The 18,595-nt window shown below is 37.1% G+C and overlaps 1 protein-coding gene and 2 long non-coding RNA genes across 3 annotated transcripts; 2 read left to right on the top strand and 1 right to left on the bottom strand.

Moving 5' to 3' along the window:
• Positions 1-114: 114 nt before the first annotated feature.
• On the bottom strand, positions 115-8,139 carry LOC144645648 (acid-sensing ion channel 3-like). Its single transcript, XM_078505204.1, has 8 exons — positions 7,977-8,139; positions 4,684-5,268; positions 4,019-4,273; positions 3,490-3,643; positions 2,936-2,998; positions 2,536-2,710; positions 1,835-1,926; positions 115-1,061 (listed from the first exon to the last, which is right to left on the bottom strand). The coding sequence occupies exons 2-8, from the start codon at positions 5,251-5,253 to the stop codon at positions 919-921; spliced, it is 1,452 nt and encodes a 483-aa protein (XP_078361330.1). The 5' UTR covers positions 5,254-5,268; positions 7,977-8,139; the 3' UTR covers positions 115-918.
• Positions 8,140-11,882: 3,743 nt separating this feature from the next.
• Positions 11,883-13,234, top strand: LOC144645647 (uncharacterized). The gene is made up of 2 exons (XR_013569320.1): positions 11,883-12,071; positions 12,945-13,234. It is a non-coding gene; the product is annotated as an uncharacterized LOC144645647 (long non-coding RNA).
• A 1,873-nt stretch (positions 13,235-15,107) lies between these two features.
• Positions 15,108-17,348, top strand: LOC144645646 (uncharacterized). The gene is made up of 2 exons (XR_013569319.1): positions 15,108-15,383; positions 17,048-17,348. It is a non-coding gene; the product is annotated as an uncharacterized LOC144645646 (long non-coding RNA).
• The last annotated feature ends 1,247 nt before the right edge of the window (positions 17,349-18,595 follow it).

The following is an 18,595-nucleotide window of genomic DNA, read 5'->3' as shown; positions in this document are numbered from 1 at the left end:
AACAAAACAAAACAAAAAAAAACAATACCAAAACAACAACAACAACAAAAAAAAAACACAGAAAGCCCAACCAGGTGAAAAATAAGCCAGCTGTACGCAAAGGATTTTTTTCACGATTTATTAATATAAATTTCCCTACTTCTAACCGGTTTATCCTTTGTTATAATTTCATCATTAAATTTTACAACTGATATGTAATATTTATTTACCTTGCTCTAACCTACGAGCAAGAGATCTTGCACGCAGCCTACCTTGTTCGAGATAAATCGTTGGTACAGCCATCTACCTTTTAACAAAAGACTCGAAACGATATAAAAACAAAAAAACAACAACTCTAGCTGCTGTAACTACCCTTACTCCACCTACATAGTCAAACCCTTTTACCATGGAATGAAACTTGACTTAGCCTGCGAGCAGGCTCCCAAGTGGGGCAAAGCTCTCCACCCCTCCGCCTTTTTCCCTCTCTCTCCTTTTTCTTCCCGCTTTCTTTTCACTGCATCCTCAGTCGGTCAATAAAGAAGCGGATAAAAAAAGAGGAAAACTGGCCGCGCTAATCAAACAAGACGCGCGTTTTGCCTCCACATTTTGGCGACCATGTTTTCCTGTGACTTTTATTCGTTTCTTCCTCGTCGATTTACGGGAAAAGGGCGATTGTCCTTAGTCTAGAATGAAATTGCTTGCAAAGAACTTACACTCGGCATGAACTCACTACACTGAATATACACAATACTCTTTAAAAAATTGTTAACTCCAGCAACGGTTTGAAATTGGCATGAGAGAATTTTTTCGATATGATGACGATGATGTTGGACTCGGCATGATGCAAAAAAGAAAAGAAAGCTCTTTAGTATTGGTGCGTATGTGCATTCTGGACTTGCTTTAAGTCCCAATATTCGTGAGAAGCGGCTCACACATGCTTCACTGAAATCGATCTCCCTTGAGATCTACCGCATTCTTCTTCCGCCAACAGCGAAGACACATAATTACAATCAGATCGACGAATTCACACAGCGTTAATAGACTGCAGCCAAGAAACAATCCCATGTTACCTCCAACGTCCGCTAGAAGGAAAAAAAAGAAAATGGATAATGAATAATAAATCATGGACATGACTTTCTAACTCTCTCTTAAAAGATTTCGTTTCCTGTTCTGTTAATCCCCTTTTTTTAGCCCAGGGAAATGCATTGCTCCCCCTTCCCTCCCGGAATAGCTGAAAATTTTTGCACTTCTACTACCACGTTTCTCTAAGAGCTCCCTATCCTAAGTAACGTTATATAATGTTAATAGATAACTATTTGTAATTAGTTTTTTTTAGGACAGCAGGTAGTTTTAGTAGTTTCAATGATTGTATATTTTATATTTTAGAACTGTGACATTTGTACTTCCTTTTAGATTTTAATACTTTTTTATTTCCCATTTTTAACCTTAGTTAGTAGTATTTTAATCCTTGTCCTAGTTTTTAATCTTAGTTAGCATACCACATAGGTTTTGTCTTTTTATTGTATTTTAGATTTTAATGTATTTTAAGGTTTAACATTTATTTTCTCAGAGGACCCTCCTGAAAACCACCCCCTAGGTGATTGGAGGCCTCCTCTTAAAATATTATTTATTATTATTATTATAAATAGATTTAGTGGCTTTGTGGCTACTTGATAGAGGCCGGATTTCTCAGGTACCACAATGGTCGTTGGTTCGAGTCCAGTTGAGGCGTTGTATGCATTTCTATATCTTTCTTTCTGTATTTCTTTTCTTTGCAACTGCTTCACAACTGACAACTAAACTTCACCACTGAGTTAACTAGTTTCAGAGCCGGTATTTCAATGACATTACTTACACCCAAAATCGTTGAGGTCGTAAGCTGGCTTTTCTTCCGTCACTTCTGTGTCCAGTGTTTCGTAATATATATGTACTTGTACCATTCTTTGCCTAATTTAAAAAAACACAAACGCACAAAAAATAATATTCAGATAAATGCATTGAGCACCATTTTTTTGACAGTATTCCATTAAAATGTAATCATGAGCAGTTTTCGTCCCTATGAAGATATCACAATGATTGTTCAACGGAAGGCCTGTATACCTAATTGTAACATCTACTGATGTACTGATTATGGATTCGAATTTTTTGTCAGAGCTTCCGCCAACATATGAGCAAATACATTCGTCGAAACACAATAAAATATATAGTGGTCCTGCACTAAATCGTTTAGAAAATTGTTAAAATAAGGGAAATGACTTAGCCTAAGTGGCCATACCCATTACCGTATTATAAATCGAACCAGCACCGCCTCCGATTAAGCCGCCCCCTCCCCCGAAATATCTTCGCACATGACAGCAAAAATTTAGTAAGCGCCGGACCTCAAATAAGGACCCCACCCCTCGCGAACGTCTGTACTGGTTTGTTCCAGCCTTGCCACGCTACTCTAAGTCAATCTATAAGTGATCCTCGAGTTTCGCTTTGAAATCGCGCATCTTGTTTTCGTTTGAGATGAAGCCTAGTCTTGCCCGTCTCTTTACGTTAGAGTTCTTTTGTTACCTGATGAACTTTTGAAACTCGTCGACTTTGCCGGTGTCATTCAATGTCAAGTTGAACAAAGGAAATATTGTGTCCCACAAGTGATTTGACGGCGCATATGCCATGGAGGCCTGGACATGGTAGGTAATCTTTGTACACGGCACTGGGCAGTCACAGTTACTGGGGTTAAAATTGCCTAAAGATAGAATAAGAAAATAAGGTTTTATCAACCTCCACTGTAACAGGCGACTTGTTCTACATCAACGTTATTAGTTTCTTAAGAAACTGTTGGCGAGCAAGTTAAACACTTAGTTGATTATCAACTGGAGGTTGGTAAAGGTAAATAAACTGCCGCAGCGAATTGTGAAATGTTACAAAATCAAATCAATCAAATCTAATTCAGTTGGAGTTGTTCACTTACCGAATATTGGAAAAACACACTCGAAGATCTCCTTTGCGCTGCAGTATCTCGTTTTATTTACACCTGTTACAAAACAACGAATAAGTTAATTATCAACTGTGGGCCTCTGCAAATCTAGGCAAGACTGCCCAGTCGGGCCTTACGAGATCTCGGCAGCCACTGCTGACTTTTTGAGCGTTAGTCGTTCATCCTCTTCGTCAGAGAAAATTTGATGAAGTGATTTCATTTGTCCGCCGTTTACGTAAAAGAAAGCTTTTCCGCGTTACCCAAACTTTTCAGAGAAATAAAGAAAACATAACAATCTAAACTGAGAAAGGTCGGTGGCCATTTAAGATCAATCCAACAAATTAGGAGCTAAAAAGTTTAAACACGCCAGCAACAAAATATAGAGTTTATTTTGCAGAGAAGTTGTGTATAAGACTGGGAATTTACACGTTTTGGAGTTTTTTTCCCTAATCCGAAATGCAAGTTTGAATCGTCAGGGGGATTCGAACTTTAAAAAGTTAATTCGTGTCAGTTATGCGTGAACTTTTTAAATGGGTCCAAGCTCTTACCAACATTTGGCATCGATATCAAACGGCAGCCGCATTTCCTTACAGTTATATTGGTGTAACACTCTGTAAGACAAGCGTATTCTGAATACACCTTGAAACTTGTCAAGTTCCTTGAACTGCAGTTGGACTTAAATGGCGATTCAAGGCTGATAAGCTGCAATCACGGAAAAGAAAATCATTACAACATTCCATTTTCCCGAAGACAACGGCGCCGTTTTGCAGAAAGATGTATGAAAAACTAAAAACGCGATTACTGATTTCCCACCCAGATAGATATTGTTTTACGGGTTAAATGAAATCACTCTAACGAGGGTAGCACTAGAATAGCATTAAAATGCGAACAAACGAGTGGCCCTCTTAAATTCTCTTAAGAATTTCTTAAATTTTCTTAAGAATTTAAAATACAACAGAATAAGAATACTAAAACTATGGCTAATCTATGAAATAATATAACGAACAAAAATACAAGAAATACGAGATAAAATAAGTTTTAAAGTATCGATTGAGGTTTACAACAAACGTTATTTACCTTGTTTTTGCGCACGCGTATATTGGTGGTGAATCCAGGCGTTACGTCCAGAGCAAAGTCCTCAACGTTTGGGTACAACTCGCTCTGATCGTGAACCAAAATCTTAAAACCTGTTGCGTCATAACTGTATGGCCCATAATACTCCTCAGGCTGTGCATCCAAGTAAAGAGACAGAGCTTGCATTTTTCCTGCCGTGGTTACATAAATCTTCGGATGACCCGGCTGACCAGAATTGAACGTGTGGCACACACCTCGCTGAAACAAGGAACACATTTTGTGCTTTAAATCTGTGTTAAAAATCCAAAATCGACTTTTGAATTATCTTGATCATCACTTATTGCCGACAGTACCTAACTTAAATGGCGTTAAAATTACAATGTTATGACAAGAAATTTTAAGGGTTGTTTTTGATTGGCTATATCATAGCTCTGCAAGGCGTGCAAAGGGCTACAGCTACATATCTGCTTTGCACATCATTGCGTGCCTATAATACTTGTATGATTATGATACATAGCTGCTCTGCACACATTGCGTTCCTATAATACTAGTATGATAGGTCTGCAATGTGTGCAAAAGGCTTCAGCTAAATAGCTCTTCGCACACATTGCATGCCTATAATGCTAATCCCCCTTAATTACGTAATCCAAATAAAATTAGAAGCTTACCATGAAAGACAAGACTGAAGTAAAGTTAGCAGTGGTGCAAGGCTCTTTCTGCCAAGAACACTCCTTCATCATCTCAGAGAGATTATGACTGTTTTTTCTCACGCTTTCTTCAACATTGAAGTTCGGGCTGATCTCTTTCTCCAAGGAGGTTTTGCCAGAGACCTTAGCCTTCACGTCATCTTGCTGGTCAAGAAATGTCTGCGCGTCTGTTCCCATAATTTTGCTTTTTCGCATCATGTTCTGGTTGCAAATAGTTATTGCCGGGAATAGCATCTCCTGGCTGTGTTCAAGGTCTTTGCCTATAACACTTCGGTTGCTTCGTAATTTACGATAGTTGTCGCGAAACTGGAAGAAGAGGAAACATATGCCCAAAAGTATCAGTGTGACCCAGATAATTCTTCGTATCATGGAACCGGAATCAAACACGAAGTGAAATCCATGTAGTGTAGTGTACGAGCCGAAGTCCTTCATCACTCGTGAGGCTTCATCCCTCTCTGACCTCAAAGCTTCTTTCGCCTCCTGCACACATTTGTCTCGCTTCTCTCGTATTCCCTTCAGTTCAGTTTCCATAGTAATGCTGGTCCTCTACAGAAAAAAAAGCAAAATAAAATTCGTCGGTCTGAAAGCTAATGTGCGAAAAATTTACAAGGAAAAGGAAAATTCAACAGATAAGTGTAGTTTTAAAACTTAAATAAAAACAAGAAAATGCTTGTTTTGAAATTGAAAGTTCAATTCTACTTCTAATACTAACTTTTAAACGCGCTGTTTCTAGAGGCAGCTCCGAGCTTCGACCTCTTTAAGTTTGTTTTTTCTTCTATCTCAGCTTTAAGTATGTCTTTATTGCCTTGTGATAGGTAATACATTACAATTTGCAGGTTTGACAATTACAATTATTGTGTTTATGCTGCCTTCTAAAACAACATCATTAGTTCTTAAGTACACACTCTAATGTGTAGGAATAAAGCGTCATTACAGTATATTGAAAAGTAGTTTTTGTTATAAAAGATTGGAAACCACGCGCATAGTCGGAGGAAAAGCGGCCGGCACGATTCTGAATAGATGGTATTCCCTTTTAGTTCACCATCTGGGGTTATTCTTACTACACTGAAATTTCTACCACTAATACTTTGTTTATGTTTTTTTGATGTGAAGTGCAGTGATTAATGGCCTTTGCCAGCCCTCATAACATCATTAGATACGCGGTCAGGCTTCAATTAACGGCATGAAAACTGTATAAATTAAGACTAAGTAACAGATCTTATCTTTAATGGCCATTTCAGCAGGCCTTATGAGTTTTTCATAATCTATCTGAAGAAGGTTTTTCTTTTTTCACCTTATAATTCAAAACTTTTTTAAGATATAAGTGAAATATGACCTTTTGAACTTTTCCTCAAAAAAACTTTCTGACAGCCTTGTTTTTATATTCGTGTATATCAGCGACAACCCTAAAATTAATGCCCAAAAGAATAAAAAAAAAGTTGCGTATTATTAGCAAGTCGTTATGCATTTGAAATTACTTTTCTAAGAAATTAGTACACATCTTTTGACCGTTTTATGTTAATCTCCTTGAGTACTTCGGTTTTTCTCAAGAAAAGCACAGCAACGCACTAAGCAACACAGAGGTCGCTAAAGCTTGCTTACAAAATAAATACTAAATACTTGACTTAATTAATACCAACTGCATGAACTGTTATCATTTGAACGTTGCCACCGGCAGGAGTCAAACATTTATTTTGTAGACGGACTGCTCTTTATATATAGCGAAAAAGAAGTATTCTGTAAGAACCTGCTTTATCTCCGCCGTAAGACGCGTGACTGTTTAAAAAAATTCGGGGTTTGAATTATTTACCTTACATGGTAACATCGATGGGCTATTGATTTTAGATGCAACGAAAGAGAAGATTAAAGAAATCAAATTGCGTAGGAGTTTCTGATGAACCGAATAACAGTGGTCTGTTGAATTCGAAATGAAACTGGAAAAGAGGTTTTAGCCATCCAATGTGCTGAGGATTATGATACATTTCAGTGTTGCGCTTCTCATTGCTGAAAGTGTTTGGTATTAACAATATTCACTTCAAAGGGGAGGGTTTTTGGCAAAACCTCAAATATATTTACAATACACAATTTAGTTCTTGTATTTGTACAAGGATGGGGTTCATCGTATCAATGAATACATCCTTCTCCCCTGCTTAGCTCATATTGTTCACCAAATAACGTAATTTCAGGCCATTGAAAGACATCTTTTACCGTTATTTGATGACATCTTCTCTCCTAATTTTACCATTTCCTGTTGCTAGATTAGAGTTTATTTCATTGCTTTTCATTTGATAATTGTGTAATATAAATAGTAAATTATGTAAGCATGTCAACTTGAACACTCCTTCGCTTATAAATAGTAGTTTTTCGTTTTGCTTCAGAGTATTTCGTTTTCCTATCTCATTCCAACAAAACTACATGCCTGAATCTTCAAATCCCTTCCCTTCCTAACCGTCTTACCATGAGACAAAGGACATAATTGTTTTGGGGTTACATTATGAATTAATTTACTAAAATTGCAAGATCACAGTTGGGCGGGAATCTTAACAAAGGTTACAAAAAAGATGATTTTATGGTTGAACGAAAACGTAACAATTGAACGCTGTGAGGTTATAAAGAAATGCGTCCCCCTTCTGAGACAGATGTAAATTTCCTTGCGCAAACACTGAACACCAAAGAATCGGTAAATTGCATTTTAAAATAACTGCGTAATTTGTTGAATGTTTTGCACTGGATTTTTCACATCTATTTAATAGATTGATTACCCGTTAACCTTGTCTCCTTTTTCGGATTTATATTTCTTGATATGATTATGGAACGAAGAAAACAAAAACAGCAATTTTTTTGTAAGAAATAAAAATTATAAACACATCGGTTTCCCTTTAGTACTCCATAATGTCAAACGGAATGGTCAGTGCGTTAATTACGTTTTAGTTTCTTCGAGTTGATCCAAGTAAAATTCGAACTCAGTCGAACTACCCCCACAAAGTATACTGTACCGTGTTATATACCGTTATTCGCAAATAATCATTTTCGCATTTTTCGGGCGTCGAAAATGGTGTTTTTTTTTTGCGATATGGAGAATTGATGCTGGATAAATAACCAAATGAGTTGTGCTCTTTGTATTTGGATGGGAATGGAGACAAAGTTATCTACAATGTCTGCTACAATCTAAAGGAAAAGCGCGTAATTAATCGAAATTGTACATCGAAGCAACGAGCACTTTACGAGCTGATTCAAGGCTCATAATCACTTACCTTATGTACGTCTGTGTAAAAGGACTTGCTAAGTTTTCCTGACTGTCACAGAGCTGTTCATCTGCAGTAAAAATTCATTGCGCTGAAATTTTCATTACGTGAGTGGAGTTTCGTAATTAAGGCTGGCTGAACCCATGTTTGTAATTGACCGCTGGGCTTTTGTTCTCTGCACCTGTCGGGAACATTGTTTACAGTAATCATACACTAAAAAAAGTACAAAAGAGCGAAATGATGAGATAACTACAAGTGAACTAAGAAGAACTGCATGAAACATAACCACCTGGGAAAGCTCACGGAGTTTCAAAACTTCGTTTCATTATGTGCTATTAGCTGTGTCAACGAAAACACCAAAACTGTCTCCTTAATGACTGCCATTTTTGGGAAAAAATTGACGGGAAAATAAATAATATTACAGAATAAATTAAAGCAAGCTGTAATCGATTACAAAAGTTGATCTATTTTTTATTTATGGCGACTGGTTGGTTTTTAATGTTGTTTTTTTCTGCACAAGGCCGGGTTTGCATATAAGCAAATTATTTGCACATCTTCGAGCTCTCAAGTTTGAAAACTATCATCGACAAACGTTGTATTCGTTACTTGTATTATATGGTTTTAATTTTATTCGAGTCCCGCTATCGCTGCACTTATACTAAATAAATAAAATATAGTTTGAATTATATTTAAAAATTATGTAGTGGCAGGTTTTTTTTAATAAACACAGAAATTCGTATGATTTGCAGTGTTACCTTAGAGATGTCTCCCTTATGTAAAATTCGTTGGTTTTTATCGTGGTCTCACGCAGAAAAAAAAAATGAGCGTCAGAAATTGATTTAATCTTTCTGTAAACATTTTTCTGAGGAACACGTTATTGGAAGGGTATTAATTAAAGAGAGACGAGATTTAATTGAACATATCGCATGTTTGACTTAAAAACCAAAAAATAAAAAATAAAAATGAAATTGTTCTTCAACATATATTTTCAACAACAGTAATGGAATATCTGCATTATTGCATGCCATGCAATAAAAACAATATCTTTTATGGAAACATCGATAACCACCCACCTGAATGTCACTCACTTGAAATTACATTCAGATAAGTGGTCAACGTTTATTTAATGTTTTTTTTTTTTGTCAAGGTCTGGGAAATTGCACCAGGCAACCACTGTAAGCTTTGTCTTTATTCATTGGTCACCTACATCATCGATCACCTTTTACAAAGTCCCAACTTTCGTATTTCACTGTATTAAACCTGTATTTAAAGTTCACTGAAAAAGGAAAATATGGGGCACTACACTCGTTTCCCATTTATCATTTTATTTATATACAGAACTGTCGCAATAAAACGATGTATACTTTTGAAGGCTAAACTCTAGTGAATTTATTGTTAATGTTCCTCAATCAAATGAGTTGAGCGCTCTACGAAATACATCATCTACTTAAGAATTTGTATTTATATATTTTCAATATTTCCCGTATTTGCATTTTCCCATTCTTTTTTTTCTATTCCCATTTTTCATCCGTCGTCTATCTCTCTCCGTGTACTACAGACACCCATATCTTGAGAAGCAAACTGAAATCCCATTTTACGCATTCAGTCAGTGACTTTTCAGGCAAGGTTCAACCTGTCAGTTAAAATCAGTGTTAAGGTGGCATTGATGTATTTGGTCAGAAGCACACACACCCTTATAAGCCAAACATTTTATCTATCTCCTTTTTCCGCGATTTTTTTACGTCATTGCGCTTCATAACGCTGCCTTAATTTTAGTACTTAGGACTCTCAGACTGAGTTCTTGTTTGGGCCAAATGTGGCTGCAATAACAAGATTGATAACAATGAATCATATTTAAGGACTTCAAAGGAACTGTACATAGCAAATAAAAAAGCAAATGGGGCGAAATTTTACGTGAGGTAATGTGACTGTGTTGTTGAATAAGACAATGTAGTTCGGGTTCAAACTCACGTTAGAGGCCAAGGTTTAGAAATTGGTTTCTGGTCAATTATACATCCCTTGTATATCAGAAAGTTTACAAGTAATCAATCAAGTGATTATTACAGGGAATAAGTTTTATTTCACTACAAAAAGACAGCTTTATTGTAGAATGAAAAAGCCCACTGATAAGAAAAAAAAAAAGATTAATTATTTGTATCTTTAAATTTAATTTGTTTTCAACGAATTGACGCGGAAATTGATAAAGATTGTTTTGCAAGGTTTCCGGTGTTTAAAGCTTCCTTTTCTTCAACAAAGAACACAGTTTATTTGGTTTTTCTCTAGAATCAAATTCAATTTCGTTGGCTATGTAATTTTGGACCACATACTGTGTGGACTAGCGTTGGCGTTTCCAAGAAATAAATGGTCAAGTCCTTTTAGCCCAAAATCCACATACAAATTCTCCTGACTGATCTTCATACATTTCCTTATGGTATTGATTGGGAGAATTTGTTAAAAGAATCAAAGAATTTATCTTTGGCGATCATTTTACTGATTCTCATAACCTTTCCTTTTGATTAAGTATTGATACTGTGAGGAGAAATTTGATGTTGATCACTCTTGGGATTAAAAGGGTTGAGAGATTCAAAATAGACCGATGTTAGTGAACGACATCATTAAATTAAATTGATAAAATTTAAGTAGATAATCAGATTAATCACTTCTTTCACATAAGCCCTTTTTAATTTAACCATATTCAAGAGAATATGAAGTTTGCTATGTTCTAATAACAAAAGTTTCAAGCCTATGACCACTTTGCCTGTGACGACGTAGAGTTTTACAAATTTCTTATTACGGTGGCCGGTTTGGTTATAGGGTTACATAGCTAAAAACAACTTCTCAGTTGTTTCTTTCAACTTTAGCACAAAAGTCTAAAGAGTCTTTGAAGTGAAAAAAAAAGTTTATCTAAGGAACGTGTGCAATATCTTCTAGACTTGGTGTACTAATTTCTAAATATTCTTTCCAGCCGACGTCATAAATTTTTTTCTGGCTTTACAATTGACCCAGAATTGCTCTCTTTTCTCTTCTAGGTATTTTTGCTTAATTGTCTTTCATACAATCTAGAACTTCCACATCTACGAACACTCGAAATTGTAGCAATTTGAAATTCTTTAGTAGTGTAATTGTTGATTAATAGTAAAGCGGTTGCCTAACAACTCAAGAAAACTTTATCTACCTGTTTTTAAACAGGTAGATAAATGATTTTTACAGAATTGATCTGTAAAAATCATCAACACATGCCTCTAGCGTGTTAGAAAATGATACTATGATACTATTATTTTCATTCAATAAAAAATAAATGAAATACTAAACAATTACTAGAAATTAGACAACTATACTTCAAGTTATCTTGTTTTTTTTGTAAAGCGGCCATACGAGATCCGGAAATTGTTAATTGATAGCTTGCGTGGCTGTAGGTCAGATGCGTTGTTTTTTTTTAATTGGAAAATTAAACTTTGTTGAATTAATTGCGGATATTCCAGCATTGTGACTAAACGTGATTTTGTTTCAAGTCATAATTATATCCCCCAAATATTCCGCCTCAGTTCCATCCATGGGGCCATTTTCAATGGCATTGTGATCTCTGATCATCCCTTTCGAGTAAACCTCCTTGGAGAAGGTTCCGAAAGCATACTGCGCCGACCAGCTGCTTGTAGGCGGAAATGCAGGTAAAGAGTATACAACACCAGGGAACGGAAAATTGGAGGAGGATACTAGCTTCTTGACGAGAGGAAAAGCTTTTAGAATCAGATTTAACATGAAAATAACTCACACCGTGTGTCTAGCGTCAAGTTTGAGCGCGCATTCAATTATGTTCCTTCTAACTTTTGAAAGCACTGTTTAACATTCCTCGCTTTTGAATTTCGCAGGTATAAATAAATGGTCTTTGAAGTTTAATATTGCTATCAGACCTATTTTAAAGAGCAACGGTGATATCTCTCCTCGAGCACTTACGAATTATCAAATATGAGTAAGGTTTTAGTGTGTTGTTTGATTTTGCTGTGCCTGGGTTTTCAATACGTTCATTGTCAACTTAGCTCGGCACGAGGGCGGCATGGTAGAGTAAGCGGAAAGCGAAGATTTGATTCAGGACTCTACTATAAGGTTAGTACAGGTTATTACTTGAAATAACTACCATTGTATCTTTACAATTAATATTAGCACTATAATTGTTTAATTCCGCTTGTTAATTTGTTTGCCAAAGCAGTTTTTGTTCGGTATGACGACGACGTACGTATATTACAGTGATTAAAACTGAAATAATTCGTTCATTTTGTTCTAGTTGAGGGAGGCCGGGAATAGAATAGTTGCATGTTTCTTTTTCTGGCCACAAAATCGCAACCTTTACATAAAGTTAATGTTCGTTAGAATGTTTTCAAATAAAAATTTTCAGAATTCTCCAAATTGATTCAAATATGGAATCAGTTCCCAGACATTGTGAAAATTATATATAGGCACAACGTTTTGTGTGCCCGAAAAAAGGCGACTTGTAACTGATTTAACAGTTCTTATAAAAATCGGTTCCTCTTTTGAATTCGGTGTAGTGTTAATAACACCTTTTTGCGACAGAAAAATGATAAGTTACATCAGCACCAGACAAATTGAATCCAAGATAAAACCAAGTGTGAGAAAGCTCGAGATCTACATTCGAGTGCATCGGCCTGGCCAAGCCACTACATTCGATCATGTTGCTCGTTAACCAGAGGGATCAAACAAAGGAAAAATGAGCTTGCAGTTGAAAGACGCGTGTCACATATGAACCTAGTAAATGGCCCAGCTCACGAGTCTCTCGTGGCTCAGTTGGTCAGAGCGCCCAACCGGTATCTGGGAGGCCATGGGCTCGATTCTCGTCAGGGACTCAGAAATTTTTCTTTGTCCCACGCTCGTGTTACATTTCATATATTTTCTCAAAGGAAAATTCACCAAAAAGTAAACATATATCTGAAGGCCTAAAATACTTTTATTATTTCATAACAGGACGTTGCAGGACACGAGGAAGCAAGGAGAGCAAATTACCTGACGGGAGATCGAATCCAAGAAAGAGAATCAGATGATGTACCGGCCGCCGGGCGCTTCAGGGACGATTACATGTACTAAGAGAAAGAAAAACCGCGCACGAGAACTTTAACAGTCACTGAATTTCTCAGTCACGACCAGACAAAATGATATAGTTTGACAAGTGAAGAGATGCCTAGAAAAAGAGACACTGATTATAGTAATTTATGTCAAGGATAGTACAACAAAATGAATAAAATACTAAAAACTGAGTTTACGATTTTTAATCTTGATGACCTGGTCAGCAGTTATCGAGTAAAATATTTATTTCTCGCCCCAACTTCAATACAGATATCGTCCTTTTAGAGTTTTTGACCTGACATATTTATAACGACAACTAGCTAGTGACATTTGGGTCTATAGTGCTAAGATGTCTTTTTAAACTCTCCTAGGTACGGTACATGTGTACTACACACGATGCACGGTTTTCTTCCCAAAATGCTGCGCGCGCTGTGATTGATCAATCAAATCCAAAATAAAATGATTCAAGAATTTAATTGCTCACTTTAAAATGGCTACATTGATATCAGGGTGTCGGTGTCAAGGGGGGAGAAGTGTTTACATAATGAGTTGACAATCGCTTACTATCTTGTTTGAAACCAACCATCGGTTACTGTACCCCTTCCTTTGCTCTTTTGTGCGTGCTGGCGATTGCATTGCGGCAGCTAACAGTTACGCTGTTGGTTACCATAACTAATCTTACTTTCATTAGTTTCCTCAGATGCGTTTACAGACATCTTTGACGTCTGAAAACACATCCGTGGAACATCAAAATGCCATCGCACGTCTCTTCTCGCGTAAAATTCTCGCGCGCCGCGTGCTCGCGTGCTCGCCTGTTCACTCATGCCCCTCTCGGCTGACCCTGAGAAACATGAGGTACTACTAGTAGTCTAAGGTTTTTGTGACTTGGATTACATTGAGTTCGAAGACTGATGACCTGGCGTACACCAGGGTGTGCATGAAATGTTATGTGTGGCCGGTTTGGAAAGCCAGAGCCGGCTTTCAGTAAAAAATTGCGAGCTGGGTGGGGTTGGGGCCTTACCTGGAGTTTTCGCCGCCAATGGACATTAGAGATAAGCCCGAGGAGTTTACAATTCAAAGTATCTTATTCTTACATATAGTAAAACGAGGTTTTGCTATGAACCTCGTTCCCAGGGTGCCTTGAAAGGGAAAAACTGCTCCCCGGGCCGGGAACGAGGTTGTTTGACTATCAGTGGCAAACACTCGACGGTGGTCAAACAATAGAAATATGTAAAAAAAAAAAAAAGAAAAGTACTTCAAAGATAAGGTTCTAATTTTCACTGTTCAAAGATCGATACTTAACCTGTATTCTGATGGTTTACTAAATTTTTTGGAGCTTTACTAAAAGAGTTCTGCGTGTTTGAAAACAGGTGAATACGGACTTGTCGGCGACATCTGGCAAAAAAAAAAAAAAAAAAAAAAAAACGTTTCAAAGCAATAAGTTCGTTTGCGGAGAGTTTAAAAAGTAAAATACTTACACTCAGCAACTATTTTATCTATCCTTGCTCATACTTGCTCTTTAATATAAACGAAATTCCCCGAAATAGAAAGAAAAACTGCCTGAGACGTTTGACCGCGGTGAAGGCAAACACGCCACTGTGACGTGTTGGTTCTATGCCGGATGCGTTTTTTATCAAACTAAAAAACAATGATTAAACGATTTTAAATTGATAACAGATATTCCTGATAGTCATAATGCATCGAACACTTAAACGATCTTTTTGAAATCATTGTGTCGTCCTCCGCTTGAATTCAATACACGGGGCTATTTTTATTGTCACTGTGATCCCTGATCATCCCTTACTGAACCTCCTCGGAGAAAATTCCGTATTCATACTGCGACAAACGGCTGTTTACATGCGGAAGTGTAGCTCAAGTGTATCTTTGTTTTTATAGACGGGCAACAATGTACTCCAGGGAACGGGAAAATGTAGGAGGATATTAATTGGCGCGGGGAAAAGTTTTCAGATTCAGAATTAACATGAAAATGATTCACACCGTGTGCCTAGCGCAAAGTTTAAGCGCGTATTCAATTTTTTTCCTTCCAAGTTTTGAGATCTTTTGAGAACACTGTTTAACATGCCTCCCTATTGAATTTTTTAGGTATATATAAATAGTCCTTTAGTTATATATTGCTATAAACTCATTTTAACCCGCGAAGAACAACGGTGATATATCTCGTTGAACACTTACAAGTTATCAAACATGAGTAAGGTTTTAGCGTGTTGTTTGATTTTGCTGTGCATGAGTATTCATTACGTCCAATGCCAACTTAACTCGGGGAAAGCGGCGCTGGGTATGGTCGGAAGGCGTATATTTAACTCCGGACTCTCCTACAAGGTATTACTTGTTATTACTATAGAAAGCAATTCTCTGACTTTATTCTTTTAGTTAATGTTAGCGCTGTAATTATTTAATTCCGCCTCGCTAATATGTTTGTAAACTGAATCGTTTTTTTATTACGGCAAACAAAGTCAGATTGAAACTAAACAAGTCGTCTGTTTTGTTCAAGTTGGGTAGAGGCCAGGGATTTCTTGTTTTTGACCGCCACATCTTTTATTTCGCGACTATTCTAAACGCAAAGTTTGAGAAGAATTATAAGTCGGCGAAATGTTCCTAAAATTGATTTCATTGTTCCCAACTTGATTCAAACAGAGGATTAGCTCCCAGACATTGCGATAGATATATATAGCACATCGTTATTTTTTGGCAATATAATTTTTTTATCCTTTTTAGCTGTCCGATCAGCCTTGCATTCAGTTTATCGTTTTTTGTGACGGCCAGAAAAGGGGACTTGTAACAGAGTTATACAATTCTTTTAAAGGGACACTGTCACCACTTTCACTTCAAAAACTCAAGAGCCTAATAAGACATATGGAAACTACGAATAGTGGTCCAATTTTATTAGAAATCACCATGTAAGTGTACTGAAGCGATCAACAAGTGATATTATTCCAATGCCATCAGGAACTTAAGATCTCAACTTGAAAAAATCAGCCTGATTTTTTTCAAGTTTTGTCCTTGTGGAATGGAAAATCACCTAAAAATTATTATGACTTCCTTCTTCCTTAATGAACAATTTACTTTATATCTCCATCTTGATGTACTAGGTACATTTCATGTACGAGAAGACCTATTCGTCGGTATTAGTACTTTTTACCGAAAAGCATCAAAATCCCCGTGACAGTGACCCTTAAGATTCGGAGAAAACTTCATTTCATGAATTCAGAGTACTGAAAAGCGACACATAAAAATAATAATTAAAAAAAAAAAAATACATGTTTATAGTGGTCATGCACTTAGCTTCATATCTCAACGAGATAGCTAGTTTACAGGTATGCCACTGAAACAGAGGAAACAAATAATTTTAAATGAACATAACAAGGTTAAAAATCCCAACTGGCAGGAGGCAAACCAGTTGGCTATATACAAAGCGTGGTCGAGGATTTGAACTCGGGACAACCGAGAAACAAATCCAGCTAGTGGCAGAGGCAGGTCTTGAACCGGGGACCTTCGGATTACCAGCGCCCCAAACCACTCGGCCACGCTTGCCTCCGTTGCCTCCATTGATAAATGAAAACAGAAAACTTGGAATCAATCAGACTACACCACGTGTAAAGAAAGCCTCCATACAATCACGGGCAACATTTTTGTTCATCTTGTCTCGCAGCATTGTTGCATTGCAAGTTAAACGAGTTGTTGCCCGTATTACTACCGCGCGCTTAACTTGTCTCGCAACAAATTTCGATGGTGCAAGTTGCAGCAACATGTTGCACAAAGTAGAACCGAGTTCTACTTTTTGCAACAATTTTTTTCAACTTGCAACACCGAAATTTGTTGCGAGACAAGTTGAGCGCGCGTAATACGGGCAACAACTCATTCAACTTGTAAAGCAACAACGTTGCGACACAAGATGAACAAAAATGTTGCCCGTGTTACCGGGCCTTTAGTAGAGATATATTTAAAAATGCCTATAAAAATTGTCATCATTTATTTCGTAACAGGACGCTGCAGGACACGCGGAAGCGAGGCGTGCGAATTACCTGAGTGGAAATCGACTCCAGGAAAGAGAATCAGATGAAGTACCGGCCGCCGGGCGCTTCAGGGACGATTACTGACATCACTGATAGCAACAGAAGAACCACGCATGAAATCTTAACAACCATTGAATTCTCGGTCAGAAGAAGATATAGTTTGACAAGACATGCATAGGGATAGAGACACTGATTATAGTAATTTATGTCAAAAGGTACTTATAATACAATACAATAGTAGTCAAGAATAAAACACTGAACGCTGAGTCTACTGATCGTCTGTCTTTTTCTGTCTGTCCGATCTTTATATATCGCAGGTCAGCAACTATCAAGTAGGGTGTATTGTCCTATTTCTCGCTCCTAAAACATATAGATATTTTCCTTTTGAGTTTTCTGATACATAGAAGGATATCCACCTAGCTAGCGCGACATCCCAATCGATGCCCCCATCATTGTTTACTCGACGAACCTATTCTGTAGGAACTAAAAATGTTTCTTTGATCGATCGACACACAGTTTGGGTATATTTTTTTGCCGTTGACATCAAAACTACTGCGCGTGTTTTGATTGGTCAACCAAATACAAAAGAAAATGATTCAAGAACTTCAATCATCAGCTTAGTTTGTGCTGAACTTAAATGCGGTAGATTAATCAATAATAAATGATTAACTTTTTCCGAGCTTTCCTGTAGCCATTCACTATGATGATTCTTCATCGTGGCAATGTTATCTTACTTTACAGATATTCAGATATCTTAGACCGTAATAAGATTTGAAGGACTCCATAAGTAATAAATCACATATTCAGTGCCAAATTACGCTGGTGGGTTTACCACCGTTATATTAATAAAACCGTTCACGAAGGAGTGTTGTAAATATACAAAACAGTTCGCGGCCTTCCTCAACCTCAACTAACAGTCGTCCCTCAGCCGTCCCTCGATTTATCGCCCTCTCAAGAATCGCCCCGCCCCATGCCTCCCTTGGGTAATCAAACCCTTTCTATCTGTCTTCCCTTCACCCCTTCCTGTCAATTAAATAATTTAAAACTAGCATAGGAATATTGAAACCGAAAATTAGTCAAAGAAACTGAATTAAAAAAAAAAACTTAGAAAGCCCGCGTTCAGTGTACTTGATGTGACTATCTTCTGATTGAATGGGATAACAAAACAAATAATTACGTCACAACTTTCAACAAGCAGTATTTGAAATAATCGCCCCCCCCCCCCCAAATCGATTAATCGTTTAATCGTCCCCTTTTGGTGCAAAAAAGAAAATGATCGCCCACTTCTATTATACGAGGAAATATGGCATGCTTGCAGCAACAAATCTCATAAAAAGAAGCCTTTTACATGCGACAAGATAATATTTTATCGTTCTAAATTTGGTAATTTTTATCTATTGTGCATTGGGAATATATTTGCGATTCAACTTAAAAGTTTGTTCTTGTCATTCCATAGACAAGATGGGATGTATGTTTAATGGGTGTATGAACGAGTAATTATAACAAATGGGCCAGTAA

The sequence above is a fragment of the Oculina patagonica genome, chromosome 3 (assembly GCF_052425735.1).
Source record: "Oculina patagonica isolate OP01 chromosome 3, crgOcupat, whole genome shotgun sequence".
Taxonomy (NCBI): Eukaryota; Metazoa; Cnidaria; class Anthozoa; order Scleractinia; family Oculinidae; genus Oculina; species Oculina patagonica.
This window is presented reverse-complemented; position numbering and strand designations above follow the sequence as displayed.